The following is an 18634-nucleotide window of genomic DNA, read 5'->3' on the forward strand; positions in this document are numbered from 1 at the left end:
ATTTCGAAATGACCCCTCATTCTTCTAAACTCCAGTGAGGAGAGTCCCAGCCTGTTTAGCCTTTGCTCATAAGACAATCCCTTCATATCAGAGATTATCCCAGTGAACCTTCTCTGAACTGTCTCCAATGAAAATGGGCGGCACGCTGGCAGTGGTTAGCACTGCTGCCTCACAGCACCTGACTGTGTGGAGTTTGCACATTCTCCCCGTGTCTGCGTGGGTTTCCTCCAGGTGCTCCGTTTCCTTCTACAGTCCAATAATGTACAGCTTAGGTGAATTGGCTATGCTAAATTGCCCATAGTGTTAGTTGAAGGGGTAAATGTAGGGGAATGGGTCTGGGTGGGTTGCGCTTCGACGGGTCGGTGTGGACTTGTTGGGCCAAAGGGCCTGTTTCCACACTGTAAGTAATCTATACCTAACTTTAAAAGAGGACTGGCAGCTGAGATCTCCCAGAGAGCAAGCTAAGTCTAAGAATCATTAAAGGCCGTTGAACTTTCAACATTATTGCTTTTTTTTTCTAGTTTGTAATAAGAAGGCTTTTAATGTTAACTACTACCATATATTTTTATTTTTCTACTTATTCTAGGAAGGTAATGCTTAAATTTTTAAACTTTCTTTCTTTTACTACTTTGTATCTAAGCTGTTTTGTACCTAGGTACCTTTGTATCTAAGATGGCGCTGTATAGCAACAGTATGCACTTTTCACTGTAACCCTGTGCTTTTGTACTTGAATACATGTGACAATTAAATCTAAATTTAAATGAGGGGACCAAAATTGCTCACAGTACTTCTGAGATGTAGTCTCACCAGCACGTGTACAGTTGCAGTAAGACGTCCCTATTCTTAAACTCTAACCCTGTTGATATTTGGGCCAAAATTTCATTCACTTTACTGATTACCTATTGCATCTATGTGCTAGCTTTCTATAATACTATATAAGTAACCCCCAACTTCCTTAGTGTTGCAGCTTTTTGCAGTTTTCTCCATTTAAGTAATATAGTTTTTCTTTTCCCTTCCAAAATGAACAACTTCTCACTTTCCCACATTATGGTCTAATTGCCAACTTTTTGCCCACATATATAACCTTTCAATATCTCTTTCTAAACTGTTTGTATCCTGTCTTTTATTCAATCATGAGACATGGATGTCGTTCACCGGCGAGGATTTATTGGCAATCCCTAGCTGCCCTGAGACAAGTGGTGGTGAGCTGCCTTGAGCTACTGCAGTCCAGGTGCTGTGGATTGACCCACAATACCTGCAAGTAGGGAATTCCAGGATTTTGACCCAGTGACAGTGAAAGAATAGTAATATATTTCTAAGTCAGGATGATGAATGGATTGGAGGGGTACTTGCAGGTGCTGGTGCCCTTGTCCTTTTAAATGGAAGTGGTTGTGAGTTCGGAAGATGCTGTCTAAGGATCTTTGGTGAATTTCTGCAATGCATCCTGTAAATAATGCATCCTGCTACAGAGTGCCGGTAATGGAAGAAGTGGATGTGTGTGGACATCATGCTAATCAAGCAGGCTGTTTTGGTGTCAAACTTCTTGAGTATTGTTGGAACTGCAACCATCCAGACAACTGGGGACTATTTCATCATATTCCTGACTTGTGCCTTTTAGATGGTGGACAGGCTTTGGGGAGTCAGGAGGTGAGTTATTTTCTGCAGTATACTGAGCCTCTGATTTATATGGTGGGCCCGGTTTATTTTCTGATCAATGGTATCCCCCAGGAAGTTGATAATGGGGAATTCAGTCACGTTAACGCCATTGAATGTGATGAAGTGGTAATAAGATTGTCTCCTATTGGTGATGGTCGTAGCCTGGCATTTGTGTGGTACAAATGTTACTTCCCACTTGTCAGCCCAAGCCTGAATATTGTACATGTGTTATTGAATTTCAACATGGACTGCTTCAGTATCTGAAGAGTCATGAATGGGGCTGAACGTTGTGCAATCATCAGCGAATATCCCCATTTCCGACATTATGATGGAGGGAAGGTCATTGATGAAGCAGCCTAGGACACTACCCTGAGGAACTCTGGCAGGAATGTCCTGGGGCTGAGAGACTGACCTCCAGAAACCACAAGGGCTTATGCTCGAAACATCGAATCTCCTGTTCCAGATGTTGCCAGACTGGTTGTGCTTTTCCAGCAGCACACTTTTTCCTATTTTGGTGTCCTCTGTAAATTTGGATGTACTGTTGACATCAGGAGAAGACAAAACCTTATCCTCTGGACTACAAGTAAATGTTAAGTATATGCAATAAAAGTTTACTCATTCTATCTATGAAAGAAGTTGACAGACTGTACAAGCACATCATGAACTGTGTAGAAACTAGACAGGAGTAAATTCATTAGTAATGATATGCTGAAATATATTAATTGTGTTTATTTCATTTGCATTTGAAATCTGTGCATTTTTTCAAGCAATTTCTATACTTTCAGTCATTAAGCAACACAATTGTTTTTCACACATTTCACTGTACATTTTGTATTTATGCACTACTTAACAACATACACCAGCCTATTCATTGTAAGAATATTGAGCATTGTAAACCATATTTGCCCTGAGAATAATGATAATTACTAACCAGCTGAATTAACATTTTTTTAATTGAAATTCTGACAATGCAACAGGCCACTTGGCTCAAAGATTCCATGCGCATTTACATTTTTAATATTTTCCATTCTACTCATATTTTGTATCTATTAATTCAAAATTTTACAAGTCAAATCATCAATTATGTTCGTATTAAGTCACCCATTCAAGATTAGAAACATCAACCCCTCTCCCCACCACAATCAGAAAACAATTTTGGTGTTTATACCAAATACAAAAGTTAACTGCTGGTTTGGGTGTCACTGGCACATGGCACAAACAGTAGTCATGTTTTAAGGTCCCAACCATTTTCACAACATAGCCCATATTGTTAGCTTAATCCCTTACCTCCAACGACAAGATATTGGTATGTATAACAGGCATTTGTGTGTTGGAAGATTGAAATTCATGACTAATACAACTCGGACAAGCTGTGGTTGCAAACGGGGTCAACTCTCACACTGAGTATAAGCAAAATATAAGTTTTGAGGCTGGAATAATGGGGTCATTTTACATGCTTTTACACACAGTTTGATCAATATATCACAAAATGTATTATTTGTAAATTAACAAAACTAAAATTGAATTAAAAAACAATTAAATGATTATGGTGAATAATTTTGAATGTCAAGTACTAAAGCTACATTACTTAGTCATTGTGCATTGCAAGATTAATAAAATTTATTTCTTTTTTCAGTTTTATGAAAATAAAAAGCAAATTGTCTTTTTGTTGTAGGTGCTGTTATCCATGTTTTTGTCAGCTCAGTAGTACCTTTTCCTGCTGTACTCATTTTCCATGGTAGGATTGTCATAGGTATTCCAACCTTTTTGATATGATTTCTGTGCAGGGAGGCATGGACAAATTAGGACAATTTAATTAACTGCTTTGAAATATTTATTGCCTAATTCTAATCATGTTAATGAGTAAATTCTAACATTCAAACTTACACTTATTGTGACATACATGTCAGAGTTGCATTGACAATGTATTCAAACACAGCTAGGTCACGTAATTTTGTAATTTGACAGTATAAAGTAATAAATGATGATGATAGGAACAAATAAGAAGGAAAAGTGCAAAAGTACTAGGAACTAAAGAAAATATTTCATCACAACTTATAAATATTTGTCAGCTTAAGATTTTGAGAATAGAATTGATAAAGCATTTTCTCGAGTAATGGGAAATTACCAATGAAGCATTTTATATCCTCCATGGCCTTGGTCGTTTCACCATTTTATTAATATTGTGAGCCAAGAAGCTCTGCTGAAATAAATGACTTGTATTTATAACATGCCAGTATAAAACAAAATAAGGGTTGTTATTTTCTGCTAACAAGGCCCAGTGTTAGGTCAGCGTCTGCTCTTTCTGATGTAAGTTAATGACCTACATCTTGGTGTACCGGGCACAATTTCAAAATTTGTGGAAGATATGAAACTTATAAACATTACAAAAAATGAGAATGCTGAAATAAAACTTCAAAGGATATGGCCAAATTGTTGGAATTGACAAACAAATGGTAGATCTAATCTGAATCAGAGAAATGTGAAGTGATTCATTTTGGTGGAGAAACACAGAAAATGAAGGTATATGGGAACCCCATCACTTTCAAGTTCTCCTCCACACAATCCTGAATTGAAACTATATCCCTGTTCTTTCAGTGTTGCTGGACTAAAAATCCTAGAATGCATTCCTAATCACTTGAAAACAACAATGCTGCAAATCACAGCAGGTCAGACAGTATCCATGGAGAGAGAGAACAAGCGAATGTTTCGAGTCTCTGTGAAGGGGGCAGCACTTACGCTACAGTTTGGGGAGAGTGGGGGTACTAGTTGGTGTAAGGTACTGATGGAAAAAAGATGTTGATAGTTCAGATTAAATGATCAGAATGTGAGAATGGCAGAACAATGGTGCGTCTCCTGCCAGACTTGAAATGACAGTAAGTGGAGTGGGAGGAGGGGAAGACATGATAATAAACTAAAAGAAAAGGAAGAAATAAGAGTTGGTTTACAATTTACGGCTACATAGCCAGTCATTTTAACACAGCATCTTGCTCACATGCCCACATGTCTGTCCTCGGCATGCTGCAGTGTTCCAGTGAATCACAGTTCAAACTGGAGGATCAACATCTCATCTTAAGACCATGCACTTTACAGCCTTCTAGACTGAAGATTGAGTTCAACACCTTTAAATTGTGATCCAACTCCTACTTCTTCCCTTTCTTTTAGCTTGTTATCATGTCCTCACCTCCCCCCACTCCACTTACTGTCCTTTAAAGTCTGGCAGGAGACACACCATTATTCTGCCATTTTCACATTCCAATCTTATAATCTGAATTATCAACATCTTTTCTCCATTAGCACTAACACCACTATCCCTACCCCCTCTCAAAGATAGCATAAATACTATCCCCTCCACACTTCACTTCAGCTCTGATGAAGAGTCACCTAGACTCGAAACGTTAGCTTGCTTCTCTCTCTCTACAGATGCTGTCTGACTTGCTGTGATCTCCAGCATTTGTTGTTTTCTGTACAGATTCCAGCATCTGCAGTGATTTGTTCCTAATGACTTACCTTAGTAATCTTGAATGTTTCCCATCCTGGCACTTCACCAACTTACAGTGCATACAGCTTAGTCAATATCTCTTGTTTATCAATTTTAAGTCTCTGAATTTCCACCTTTTTGTTTAAGATGTTTACTGTCTAACAAAAGTATAGCTCCATTGTTACTTGCCACTGATCAACTCAACCCAAAGTTCTGTCCAGGTCTTCCTGCATATGTGCAAAGATTGCTTCTGTATCTGAGGAATCTCAAATGGCACTAAATATCGGGCAATCATCAATCATCATCGCTATTCTAGTGATAGACATTATGATGGAGGGAAGGCGGAGTAGCTGAAGATGGTTGGGCCTACAGCACTACTTTGAAGAACTCCTGTAGCGATGTCCTGGGACTGAGATCATTGAGTGACTGACTTGATGAACACAAAATGTAGTAAGTGTTTTCCTCTCATTAGTTCTCTCTGCACTTGCTGCAGGCCCAGTCTGGCAACATGCCTTCTGGAGTTAGCTCTGCCATTTAGCAATGGTGCTACTGAGCCACTATTTATGATGACTTTGAAATTTTCCATTAGTGTAAATGTAGGGCTATTGGTTTCCTCAGTGCGTCTTCCAAAAGGTTTTAACAATGGAGGAATGCTGATCTGTCACCTGAAGGACTACAATAGGTGGTGATCAGCAGGAGATTTCTTTGCCCCTCTGTACCTGATGCCTTGAGATTCCAGGGATGTGGAATCAACGTTGAAGACACCCAAGATAACGCCCAACAATGAACCAATGTTGGAACTGGAGAATTATATCACTAAAGAGCCAGTTTTTTTTCTATAATACTGAGAGAAATGACATATTCACAAAAGCTAATCTTTAGAATAATGTAAAAGTCACACGACACCAGGTTATAATCCAAGGGTTTATTTGAAAACACTAACTTTCAGAGCACTGCTCCTTCTGAAAGCTAGTGTGTTCAAGTAGATCCGTTGGACTATAACCTGGTGTTGTGCATTTTTGACTTTATCTAACCCAGTCTGACACTGGCACCTCCATCTCAAATGACACTAAATATCGGGCAATAATGTAATTAACAATAAACATGCAACTTACTGAACTCTGTTGAGCATCATCCATAATTGTCAAAAGTAATGTTCTCAACAATATTACATTTAAATTATTTTGTTTAAGGTGCTCATTTTAATTTAATCAAATAATTTATAATAAATGTGTTTGTGAAGTGTCTTCATTGATTCACTATATCTGAAAGAGTAAAGTTGCATGGGAAGGAATACCAATCTCTTGCATGATCCTGACCTTTCTTCCATTCATTTAACTTAAGGTAAGATTTGGTATATTCTTTACTGCTGGATAGTTATCAACAAAATAATTAAAAATTGTGTTAAAATACCTCATCATTATCTCTTGTCAGACTGTTCATCATCATTGGGTTGTTGCCCATATTTATTCTTGGAATCATTGTTGGGCTTCCTTCTTTTGCTTCATTTACCAATGGTTGACCTTCATCATATTTAGCATCTTTTAATCTGCAACAGTGAAATTAGAATAGCTGTTAATATCTGTATTAGAAAAAAGTGAGCAGTTCCATAATGGATCCGAGTTGTTGAATGCTCTGCTGCTTTTATGGATTTCTTGTTGTGCAGAAGTGCCTGAGTAGAAAGATTAGTTTTTTCCAACAGATTTCAGACCACATGATCAGAGCACTCCAGGACTGTACTTGCAGAGTCATACAGATGTACAGCATGGGACAAGACCCTTCAATTCAACTTGTCTGTGCTGACTAGATATCCGATATTAATCAAGTCCCATATGTCAGCATTTGGCACATAAATGACTAAACTCTTCCTATTTGTATGCCCATCTACATCGCTTTTAAATGTTGTAATGATACCAGCCTCCACCACTTCCTCTCGCAGCTCATTCCATACGTGCAGTACCCTCTGTGTGAAAACGTTGTCACTTAGGTCTATTTTGAATCTTTCCACTCTCACCCTAAACCTATGCCCTCTCGTTCTGGACTCCCCTACTCAGGGGAAAAAAATCTTGTTGATTTACTCTATCCATGCCCCTCATGATTTTATAAACTTCTATAAGGTCACCCCTCAGCCTCTGACACTCCAGGGAAAATAGCCCCAGCCTATTCAGCCTCTCTATATAGCTCAAATCCTCCAATGCTGGCAACATCCTTGTAAATCTTTTCTGAACCCTTTCAAGTTTTATAACATCCTTCCGATAGGAGAGAGACCAGAATTGCACACAATATTCTAAAAATGGCCTAACCAAAGTCCTGTACATGATCTCCCAACTTCTGCACTCAATGCACTGACCAATAAAGGCAAGTGTACCAAACTCCTTTTTTACTGTCAGATCTACCTGCAACTCCACTTTCAAGGAACTATGAACCCGCACTCCAAAGTCTCTCTGTTCAGCAAGGATTCCGCAGGACCTTACCATTAAGTATATAAGTCCTGCCTTAATTTGCCTTTCCAAAATGCAGCACCTCATATTTATCTAAATTAAACTCCATTGACCACTTCTCGGTCCATCAGTCCATCTGATCAAGGCTGTATTGTACCCTGGGGTAACCTTCTTCACTGTCCATGACACCACAAATTTTGGTGTCATCTGTAAACTTACTAACAATATCTCCTATTTCAAATCCAAATCATTTATATAAATGACAAAAAGCAGTGGACCCAGCACTGATCCTTGTGGCACATAGCTGGTCACAGCTTCCAGTCCAAAATGTGACCCTCCATCACCACCCTCTGTCTTCTAACCTTCGAGCCAATTCTGTATCCAAATGGCTAGTTCTCCCTGTATTTCATGTGACTTAACCTTATTAACCAGTCTACCATGAGGAACCTAATCAAACACCTTACTTGAGCTAAAGTAATGCTTTTTAAATCATTCCTTCAATGCCAACTTCCCGCTTGTTATTGGAGGAATAATCTATTTAAACTATGTGATAAATTCTACAATATCAGATTATATATTGATAAAATTCTATAAGGTGACCCCTCAGCCTCTGACACTCCAGGGAAAATAGTCCCAGTTTATTCAGCCTCTCCCTATAGCTCAAACCACCCAATCCTGGCAACATTCTTGTATATCTTTTCTGAACCCTCTCAAGTTTTACAACATTCTTCCTAAAGTAGGAAGATCAGAATTGAATGCAGTATTCCAAAAGTGGCCAAGTTAAGATATTAGAAAATTGTTGGTATACAATTAGACTTTAGAAATAGAAGTGATAAAAACAGCAATATGAGAAATAAAGATCAAGTGATAAGATCTCTTGTACATTTACATGTTTATTCATATTTATTTAATAAAAAAGACATTACTGAGTTCATTTTGCTATTTCCCATGTTGACAATTCAAACAACAAGATTTTTTGGATCTAGCTTTGCAGTAACAAAAGTTACTACACCACAAATACCATGCCAAACGTAGCAATATGCCCCAATGCAATTGGTGCTTATGGGTAAGGGAACAAAAATGCTGAGCTATCAATTCATATAAAAAATACATTTCAGTCACCATTAAGACTGTGCAAAGCCCTTGGCTTCAAGGATATTGTCATGATTTCACTGGGAATATCTGAAAATGTATAAGATCCCAATTACACCAGCAACATAATTAGTTTGCCTGACTGACTGGTATACAGGACAAAAATAATTCACACCAAGATTTGTAATTACCAAAAATACCTATTTAATGTAACATATTTAACTTTAACAAAAAACATAGAAGATAAAGAATTAGTTACCTACTATTAGGGCAACTTAAACTATACTCCTTTACAAACTCCAAATGAGTACACATACGTATATGATTAAGGCAGACTATTTGATTCAGATATTTTGAGTGCGAAACTATATAGACAGACAAAATAATGTTCTGAACATCAAAAGCCTAGATCATTTGTGTGGATTCTCACAGTTCCTTTTGAGTTCAGAAATAATGATATGCTGATGTCTGCAAAATGATGGATATTCTTCACTTTGACAGTTGATCCTGTAGATCTAAATCTTTGCTGAATACAGTTTTCTTTAAGCCTTTGTGTCTTTATTGATTGATAGATACAAGTGACAATAAATTAATCAAAGTACAGTGAAAAGCTTTGCTTACAAGCAGTACAGGCAGATCATGGTAAACAAGGACATACAGATCATAGAAACAAAAACTTGGACAGAGACATACAGGTTATCAATATTTACTGTGGAAAAGAATATGTAAGATACAGATTGTAGGGAAATAGATGGTGACACCTTGCAAAATATCCATATTACAGAGGAGGAAATGCTGGATGTCTTGAAACGCATAAAAGTGGATAAATCCCCAGAACCTGATCAGGTGTACCCGAGAACTCTTTGGGAAGCTAGAGAAATGATTGCTGGGCTTTTTGCTGAGATATTTGTATCGATAGTCACAGGTGAGGTGCCGGAAGACTGGAAGTTGGCTAATGTGGTGCCACTGTTTAAGAAGGGTGGTAAGGACAAGCCAGGGAACTGTAGACCAGTGAGCCTGACGTTGGTGGTGGGCAAGTCATTGGAAGGATTCTGAGGGACAGGATGTCCATATATTTGGAAAGGCAAGGACTGATTTGGGATAGTCAACATGGTTTTGTGCATGGGAAATCATGTCTCACAAACTTGATTGAGTTTTTTGAGGAAGTAACAAAGAAGATTGATGAGAGCAGAGTGGTAGATGTGATCTATATGGACTTCAGTAAGGCATTCAACAAGGTTCCCCATGGGAGACTGATTAGCAAGGTTAGATCTCATGGAATACAGGGAGAACGAGCCATTTGGATACAGAACTGGCTCAAAGATAAAAGACAGAGGGTAGTGGTGGAGGGTTGTTTTTCAGACTGGAGACCTGTGACCAGTGGAGTGCCACATGGATCAGTGCTGGTCCCTCTACTTTTTGTCATTTACATAAATGATTTGGATGTGAGCATAAGAGGTACAGTTAGTAAGTTTGCAGATGACACCAAAATTGGAGGTGTAGTGGACAGCGAAGAGGATTACCTCAGATTACAACAGGATCTGGACCAGATGGGCCAATGGGCTGAGAAGTGGCAGATGGAGTTTAATTCAGATAAATGCAAGGTGCTGCATTTTGGGAAAGCAAATCTTAGCAGGACTTATACACATAATGGTAAGGTCTTAGGGAGTATTGCTGAACAAAGAGACCTTGGAATACAGGTTCATAGCTCGTTGACAGTGGAGTCGCAGGTAGATAGGATAGTGAAGAAGGCATTTGGTATGCTTTCCTTTATTGGTCATGTTGCGTCTGTACAGGACATTGGTTAGGCCACTGTTGGAATATTGCATGCAATTCTGGTCTCCTTCCTATCAGAAAGATGTTGTGAAACTTGAAAGGTTTCAGAAAAGATTTACAAGGATGTTGCCAGGGTTGGAGGATTTGAGCTACAGGGAGAGGCTGAACAGGCTGGGGCTGTATTCGCTGGAGCGTCGGAGGCTGAGGGGTGACCTTATAGAGGTTTACAAAACTATGAGGGGCATGGATAGGGTAAATACGCAAAGTCTTCCCTGGGGTTGGGGAGTCCAGAACTAGAGGGCATATGTTTAGGGTGAGAGGAGAAAGATATAAAAGAGACCTACGGGACAACTTTTTCACACAGAGGGTGGTACGTGTGTGGAATGAGCTGCCAGAGGAAGTGGTGGAGGCTGGTACAATTGCAACATTTAAGAGGCATTTGGATGGGTATATGAATAGGAAGGGTTTGGAGGGATATGGGCCGGGTGCTGGCAGCTGGGACTAGATTGGGTTGAGATATCTGGTCGGCATGGACAGATTGGACCGAAGTGTCTGTTTCCAAGCTGTACATTTCTATGACTCTATGACTCTACTGCTTGGCTACTGTGATGGTCTAGTCTGTGCCCACAGCCTTCTGTAGTGTCTTACGGTCCTGGGCAGAGCTGATGCCATAAAAGGTTATTTTATACCCAGACAGTCTGCTTTCTATGGTGCATCTCTAAAAGTTAGTGATGGTCCTTATAGTCGAAGAGTGTGGTATTGGAAAAGCACAGTTGGTCAGGCAGCATTCGAGGAGCAAGGCTTATGGCTCAAGGGGACTGAGGTATAAATGGGAGGTGGTAGGGCTGGGTGGAAGATAGCTGCAAATGCGATAGGTAGATGTAGGTGGGGGTGAAGGTGATTGGTCAGAGAGGAGGGTGGAACAGATAGGTGAAGAGGAAGATGGACACGTCGGACAGTTCAAGAAGGTGCGGAGATGGAAATTTGGATTTGGGATAAGGTGGAGGGAGGTGACATGAGGAAACTAGTGAAATCCACATTGATCCTATGTGGTTGGAGGGTCCCAAGATGAAAAGTGAGGTGTTCTTCCTCCAGGCTCCCACAAAGAGTTGAACAGTTCATCAACTTCACTAGCACCTTGCATCCAAATCTCAAATTCCCCTGAATCATCTTGGACACCTCCATCCCCTTCCTGGACTTCTCCAATTCCATTTTCAGTGACTGACTCAACACGGACATCTACTACAGCCCCACCAACTTCCAGATACATTGCATCATTCTCCAACATTTCTGCCAGTTACAAACAGAACCTACCACCAGGGATATATTTCCCTCCCCAAAACTGTCTGCATTCCACATAGACCATTCCCTCCGCAACACCCTTGTTCGGTCCATGTTCCCCACCGACCCACCCTCCACTCCTGGCACCTTGCCCTGCCACTGCAAGAAGTGCAAAACCTGCGCCCACCCCTCCCCCCTTACCTCCATCAAAGGCCCCAAAGGATCTTTTCACATCCTTTCACATCCTGTACTTCCACACATGCCTTCTACTGTATCCCTTGCTCCTGATTTGGTGTCCTCTAGATTGGACAGACAGGATGCCAACTTGCGGAACGTTTCAGAGAATATCTCTGGGACACACGCATTAAACAACCCCAGCGCCCTGTGGCTGAACATGTTAACTGCCCCCCCCCCCCGTCCACCAAAGATATGGAAGTCCTGGGCCTCCTCCACCACCAAACCCTAAACCCAACACCTGGAGGAAGAACACATCATCTTCCACCTTGGGACCCTCCAACCACAAGGGATCAATGTGAATTTCATCAGTTTCCTCATTTCTGCTCCCCCCACTTTATCCCAGACCCAAACCTCCAACTCAGCACCACCTTCTTGAACTGTCCTACCTGTCCATTTTCCTCTCCACCTATCTGCTCCACTCTCCTCTCCGACCTATCAACATCACCCCCACTTTCATTTACCTATCGCATTCCCAGCTATCTTCCCCCAGCCCCAGCCCTGTCCAATTTATCTCTCAGCCTCCTTAGGCCACATGCCTCATTCCTGATGAAGGGTTTGTGCTCAAAACATCGATTATCCTGCTTCTCGGATACTGCCTGACTGCGCATTTCCAGCGCCACATTCTTTGACTGATCTCCAGTATCTGCAGTCCTCACTTTTTCTTGTGAAGGAACCTTATGGACATGCCAAATTTCCTGAGCCATCTGAGAAAGAAGGGGTGTTGTTGTGCCTCCTTGATTGTTGCTCCAACATGGAAAGTCTAGGACAGGTTGTTGGTTATCATCACTCTGAGGAACTTGACACTCTCAAATCTCTCAACTCTGCTGATATAGATGGAGGTGTAATCTCCTTTCTTTCTGAAGTCAATGATCAGCTCCTTTGTTTTGCTGACATTGTCTTTTCAGTCACAACAGGAGAAGGACAGAGAGATACTTTCAGTTCAAAGTCTCTGCAAATATCCAACAGCTCCACACCTTCAGATTGGTTGCAAATTGCAATCCAACTGATCCAAGGGCTTTCAGCAGGCAATGTTTACTTAACTCAAATACTCTTGATGCCACACTGTCCTCAAAGTAACAACCTCACTACTTCAAAAAGCAACTTTATCTTACATAGTTAAAAATGTGCACCACTAAATTTTTCCAATGATGCAAAATTCTCCTTGTACTTCATATAAACTTTCATTTCATTAAAGCAAAACAAATAAGTACTTTTTTGACTGTCACGTGTACCTAATACAGTGAAAAGGTTTGTTTGCGAGCAGTACAGGCAGATCATAGTAAGCAAGGACATACAGGTGATAGGATGAAAGAAATTGGAAACGTGTGGAACGGTTATAAGAAGTGTGAGAATTATATCTGCTGTAGTGAACTCACAAGGAGTCACCCAGTGTTGGTGTGATCTATAATATACACTTTGAAAATGTATTTCAAACAAAAGTGTAAGATTTCATATTAATATAAGTACAACTTTTATGGGACAGTACTAACATTGGATTCATCATAATTAATTGTTCATTTGATTGTTTTTAAGCAAGCATGGCATCCCATTTGCTTATGTCTCCTAACTTAATAAAGAGAAGTTATTCAGATGTAACATTTATATTCACCATTGACTGTACCCAATTGTCAATGCATGTTTTTAATGTAAATTTTAAAAGAATTTCAAGAACAGTTTAATAAGGGATTTGGGAGCTGGATAAATGCAGCATCCTTCTGCGGCATTACTCAAGCTTAGAACTTTCAATGTAGGAAACATTCCTTATAATTTGGAAATATTAAGATGTCATTTAATAATCAGAAAAATATTACAGGGTTCCTAAAGTCATGTCACATTAAAGACATTCTCATGCTATTTACCACTTGGAAAATAGATATATTGAAGTGATGTTTTTCAGAAGTACTTGACCTCAGTAATTATTTAAGCTCCTTATTTGGAACTGTGCTCTTAACTGGGCCATTTTTAAATAAGAATGATAAAGAATATTGGATTCAGATAAATAATATTACCTTATGCTTGTATAAATGAGTCCAATTGTCATACTTATTATGATAACTCCAGCTATAACACCAATCACAACAGTACTGAGTTGAAAGGCTGCAAAACAAAATTGCATTTCAAGAATGATCAAATTAACTTTAATAATGTTTGAACCTCAGTATAAATGCTTTAAAATGTAATTATAATGTTCTAAAAAATCATGGAGCAAACAATTTGACTCATCATGACTCTTTGCAAGAGATACTGAATTAGTTCCACTTTCATACTCTGTTTAGAAAATGCTGCAGTTTCTTTTCTTATTGGGTATATATCCAAATTATTCTTTAGAATTACTATTGAATCTGTTTCCACTACCCATTCAGTGCATATTCAAGATCACACAAGTTACTGCATTTAAAATTCTCAGCACCCCTCCAATTCTTTTGATTATTCCCTGAAAGTTGTGCCCTCTGATTACTGATGAATGCCAGGGGAAATAAAAGCAGTCCACAATGTAATAATTCTAAGATTCTCTTTGTTCTACGGATAACAATCTGAAATTCCTCCTCTCTCCCCATTTTATGCATTTCATTTCTTTCTTATGTTTTGTGGATAAGTAGCTTATAAGTGTATCAATGAATTCAAGCTGGATAAAATGAAAATATACCATAGCTTAATTAGTTTGACTAAACAATATAATGTTAATATTGTAATCAGATTCTGCTACGAGCTCAGTGGTGAACTGACTTCATACAGTGAACTAGCCAAAAAAAGAAATGACCCACTCTCACTCGTATCCTCACACACAGATGAGGAAGGATACCACTTCGACTGGGACAATAAATCCATCCTAGGACAAGCCAAACAAAAACATCCACAAGAATTCCTAGAAGCATGGCATTCCAACCAGAACTCTATCAATAAACACATTGAGTAAGACTCCATCTACCACCCCTGAGAAAAGGAACAGGAAGTGACTTCACCACAGGAAATAACATCACCACAAGAAATGACATCATCAACCCAAAGAAACCCAAACATATAAATAGAAAGCAGGAAGTTTCAACATTGTATTGCATGAGGTCCACTGAAGATGTTACCTAGTAAGTCAACAAAATGTCTGGAAATGAACCTTTCAGCACAGCGAGCAAACCTACATCTAAAACCTCAACCTGAGCTACAAAATCTTCTCAAAACTTACTATGAGTTTCTTTAATTGGAATATCATGTGTGCTAACACAGGACCAACACAGCTGCTGAAATCGCTGAGAGCTATAGCCTTCGGTGTCACAAATTGATTGAAATTTATTGTTTTCATTTCAAATGCTTCATCTTTTTAACTAGAAATATTTAAAAATGGTTCTTACAACTCTCTTCACTGTCTTCAAACAATGTGCTTTAATGGGAAAATACACACACATGCACGTATGTGCATGCACACACAGACACACACAAGCATCAGTGAAACATTCTTCTTCCATTCCTGAGAAAATGTTGTCCCCTTCATTTCATAATTTGAATTTAAAACTATTAATTCTTACCATCATTGCAGTCTATTCCACCATAGCCAAATGGACAACTAAATTAAAACAAGCACATCGTGAGTGTTAAATATAAGAAATGTTTCAAATATACACATGTATAACAATGTGAATTAATTTTGACCAACTAGAACAGTTAACTTGAAATAAGAACAATTGAATTAAAATTATGCATCCATGTTTCAGTTTTATTTAGTTTTAGAGAGTATTTTGCTTTGTCTTTGCAACCTGACTTATAAAGGATCTATGTACCTTACATTAACTTCCTGAATCCTGAACTGGAACCCAAAAGTTAATCATTTTTTTATGGAATATTTTTCTTCCATTTATCTCCATGTTGTTCCTGCCTTGCAGATGTTAACTCTTTGCTGAAATACATTTGTATTTACATCAGTAATTGTTTGATGCTTCATTTATGGGGATAGTGGGGGACAGCTGCTCAGGTAACTGGATCAATAGCATTTGGTTCCAAATAATTCCAAAAAACACTATTAGTGCTGTTTGATCCGCTGTTTGATTTGGCTGAGATAGACTTAGGACCTGAATGAAGAGTAATGCCAAACCATTAGTGGCTAAGGACCTGCCAGAAAGCAGCTCATGGTGAAAGGTCAGCAGTTACAAGGCAAGGATCTGCCTTTGGTCAAAGCATGCGTACTCTACTTCATTTAAATGAACTTTGATGATGACTTTCAGCATACTGCTCAATCACACAGAGGCGCAATTAGAAAAGTTATAGCATCACCACAACCTCCAATATCCCCATCCAGTCACACACCATCCTATGTGATCTACTTAGTCATCGGGATGTACTTCAGCATCATTGGGGCAATATTCCTGGCGTGCCTTACACAGCATAATTATAGGAATACCATCTCACAAGGTTGAGAGCTATTCAGGCACAGCAGCACCTTTTCAGGAAAACAGAGATGTGAAATAAATGTATGTGGTTCAGAATAGGATAACAATGCCAATAGTGTTGTTTGATTCTCCTTGTGGCTGAGGTAGACTTATGATATTTCCACAAACCAAAACCTAATGAAAAATAAGGTGCGATGAGTGGGTTCCTGATGGCAGTCATGAGTCCTGTTCAGTGGGGATATGTCAAGGACATAGAAATGGCCTTCCGGCCAGTTCTCCTCCACAGGATGGATAACAGTCTTTGGGGCACAGACTGTAAAGGGAGAAAGGTGGATAAAATTAAAGTAAAATAATCTTATAAGTTAATGATTCATACTCAACCTTTCACATTTATCATCCCTTCGTTTATATCCAGCTTGACATTTACAATCACATTTATCACCATCTCGAACTAAATATTCGTTCTCTCCTTTGCACTGAGCAATGCATGACTCTGTAAGTATAAAATACATATTAAAATATTCAGAGGTGGTATAATTAAAACATTTTCAACACAAATGTAGTCCTTGAATAACGTGGTAGTTATGTTCCTGAAAATCACTGCAATAAGTGAAATTGCATTATTAGAAACATATTCCTATAGAAACCCATTTAAATATTCAGGTACGTCCTCAGAAGTCTCCAGGCTGATTTGACGTCTTTTTAATAAATTGGATCTGCTCACTGCTGCAGATGTTTTCACAATATAGTGAATAATAACACCTCCATTCCCACTACTAAAGGAAAAAGTGATCATTTCCAATTGTGGATAATTTGTGATATCATTCTTAAAGGGATATTTGAAATAAAAAGCATGTACATTACATGCGAGATTTGCCATCAATTATGAAGTTAAGTGTGATGTGGAGAAAGTATTGCAAGTGATGATAGCCCCAGGCAGAGGTGGATCAGTTGAAACAGTGAATACAGAGACTTAGAAAAGTGACACTGGGCTCACTGAGGAAGAAACAAGTGTCCCATTAAAGGTCACCTCCGGCATTGCATATATATATAGTAAATATATTATCGGTGATCAATAATAATGTTGTTGCAAATTATGGGTGCTTTATTGGATTAATGGTTGTAAAGTAATATCTATGTTATAACAAATCCATGTTATTTGAAACTGCATTCATCGAAAACAATCTGCATATATTTTTGATTAACTAATTGTTTTACACATAGAACTGCTACATAAAACTCAGACGTTTATTCTGGAGAACTCGGGATGATACGTTTTGGAAAGATGATGGAGAAGAGGATAAATTTACTTGGAATTTCTATCAGGATTGGTTGCACTGATTTACAAAGATTTATGGTACGACAGCTAAAATGACATTTATACCTTTGCTCCAAGATTTTCGCTAACATTCTGCCAAATGTAGAAGATTGGGACAATGTGCAGAAGTTGTTACCTATACATCAAATGATGAAACTTTAAAAGTAGTGGAAGCTTTTTTGTGATTTAAAGGTTTAGATGCACAGTTTATAAAAAGTTGTCAAGTAGTTTGTTAAAGGAATTAAAAAGGTATGGATCCTTGGAATTATAAATAGTGCTTGAGCACAAAAGCAAGGAGAAAATCATAAGTATGTACAAATGTGGTTAGGCTGCAATTAGTAAAGTATCTCTGATGTTATGTACGTTATATTACAGAGGATCATAAGGTGACAGATATTGGTGCAGTTAATGTCGCCAAGATGATACCAAGGATAAAGGGTTTCAGTTACTAAAATAGTGAAACAAAAACTCTGTTATTAGAATAAAGAAGAATTTCATTAATCAATTATTTCACAAATACATAGTTGATTGTTTAAAATTATGAAGACTTTGACAAGGGAAGACGAAGATAAGATTTGAAATTAGGTAGTGCCTTTCACATGAGGATAATAGGTCAGGCAGCATCTGAGAAGCAAGAGATTCAATGTTTTGGGCTGGAGAGGGGGAAGGGAGATGAGAAATAAATGGGAGATGGGGCTAATGGAAAGATAGGTGGGATGTTGACAGGTGGGTGAAGGTAAACGATGCTGGTGATAGGTCAATGAGAAGTGTGGAGTGGATAACTGGGAAGGTAGTTGGAAGGGTAGGTCAGGCAAAGGGGCTGGAGCCGAGTCAGAGGGTTAGATCTGGGATGGGATGTCATAGAGATGTACAGCATGGAAACAGACCCTTCGGTCCAACCCGACCATGCCGACCAGATATCCCAACCCAATCTAGTCCCACCTGCCAGCACCCGGCCCATATCCCTCCAAAC

General features: G+C 38.9%; 1 protein-coding gene across 50 annotated transcripts in view; it reads right to left on the bottom strand.

Annotated features, from left to right (window-relative positions):
* Positions 1 to 2370: 2370 nt before the first annotated feature.
* The window catches only part of LOC122551665 (mucin-13-like), a 93116-nt gene continuing 76852 nt past the window's right edge, over positions 2371 to 18634 (bottom strand). For all 50 annotated transcript variants that reach the window (XM_087989133.1, XM_087989120.1, XM_087989152.1 and 47 more), the window contains 5 exons: positions 16725 to 16836; positions 15486 to 15523; positions 13974 to 14061; positions 6551 to 6686; positions 2371 to 3435 (listed from right to left, as the gene is read on the bottom strand). In XM_087989133.1, coding sequence (XP_087845259.1) covers positions 3358 to 3435; positions 6551 to 6686; positions 13974 to 14061; positions 15486 to 15523; positions 16725 to 16836 — 452 coding nt within the window. In that variant the 3' untranslated portion in view covers positions 2371 to 3357. The remainder of the gene's footprint in view (positions 3436 to 6550; positions 6687 to 13973; positions 14062 to 15485; positions 15524 to 16724; positions 16837 to 18634) is intronic.

The sequence above is a fragment of the Chiloscyllium plagiosum genome, unplaced genomic scaffold (assembly GCF_037043375.1).
Source record: "Chiloscyllium plagiosum isolate Xiang-an unplaced genomic scaffold, Cpla_swu_hap1 HiC_scaffold_7, whole genome shotgun sequence".
NCBI classification, from domain to species: Eukaryota; Metazoa; Chordata; class Chondrichthyes; order Orectolobiformes; family Hemiscylliidae; genus Chiloscyllium; species Chiloscyllium plagiosum.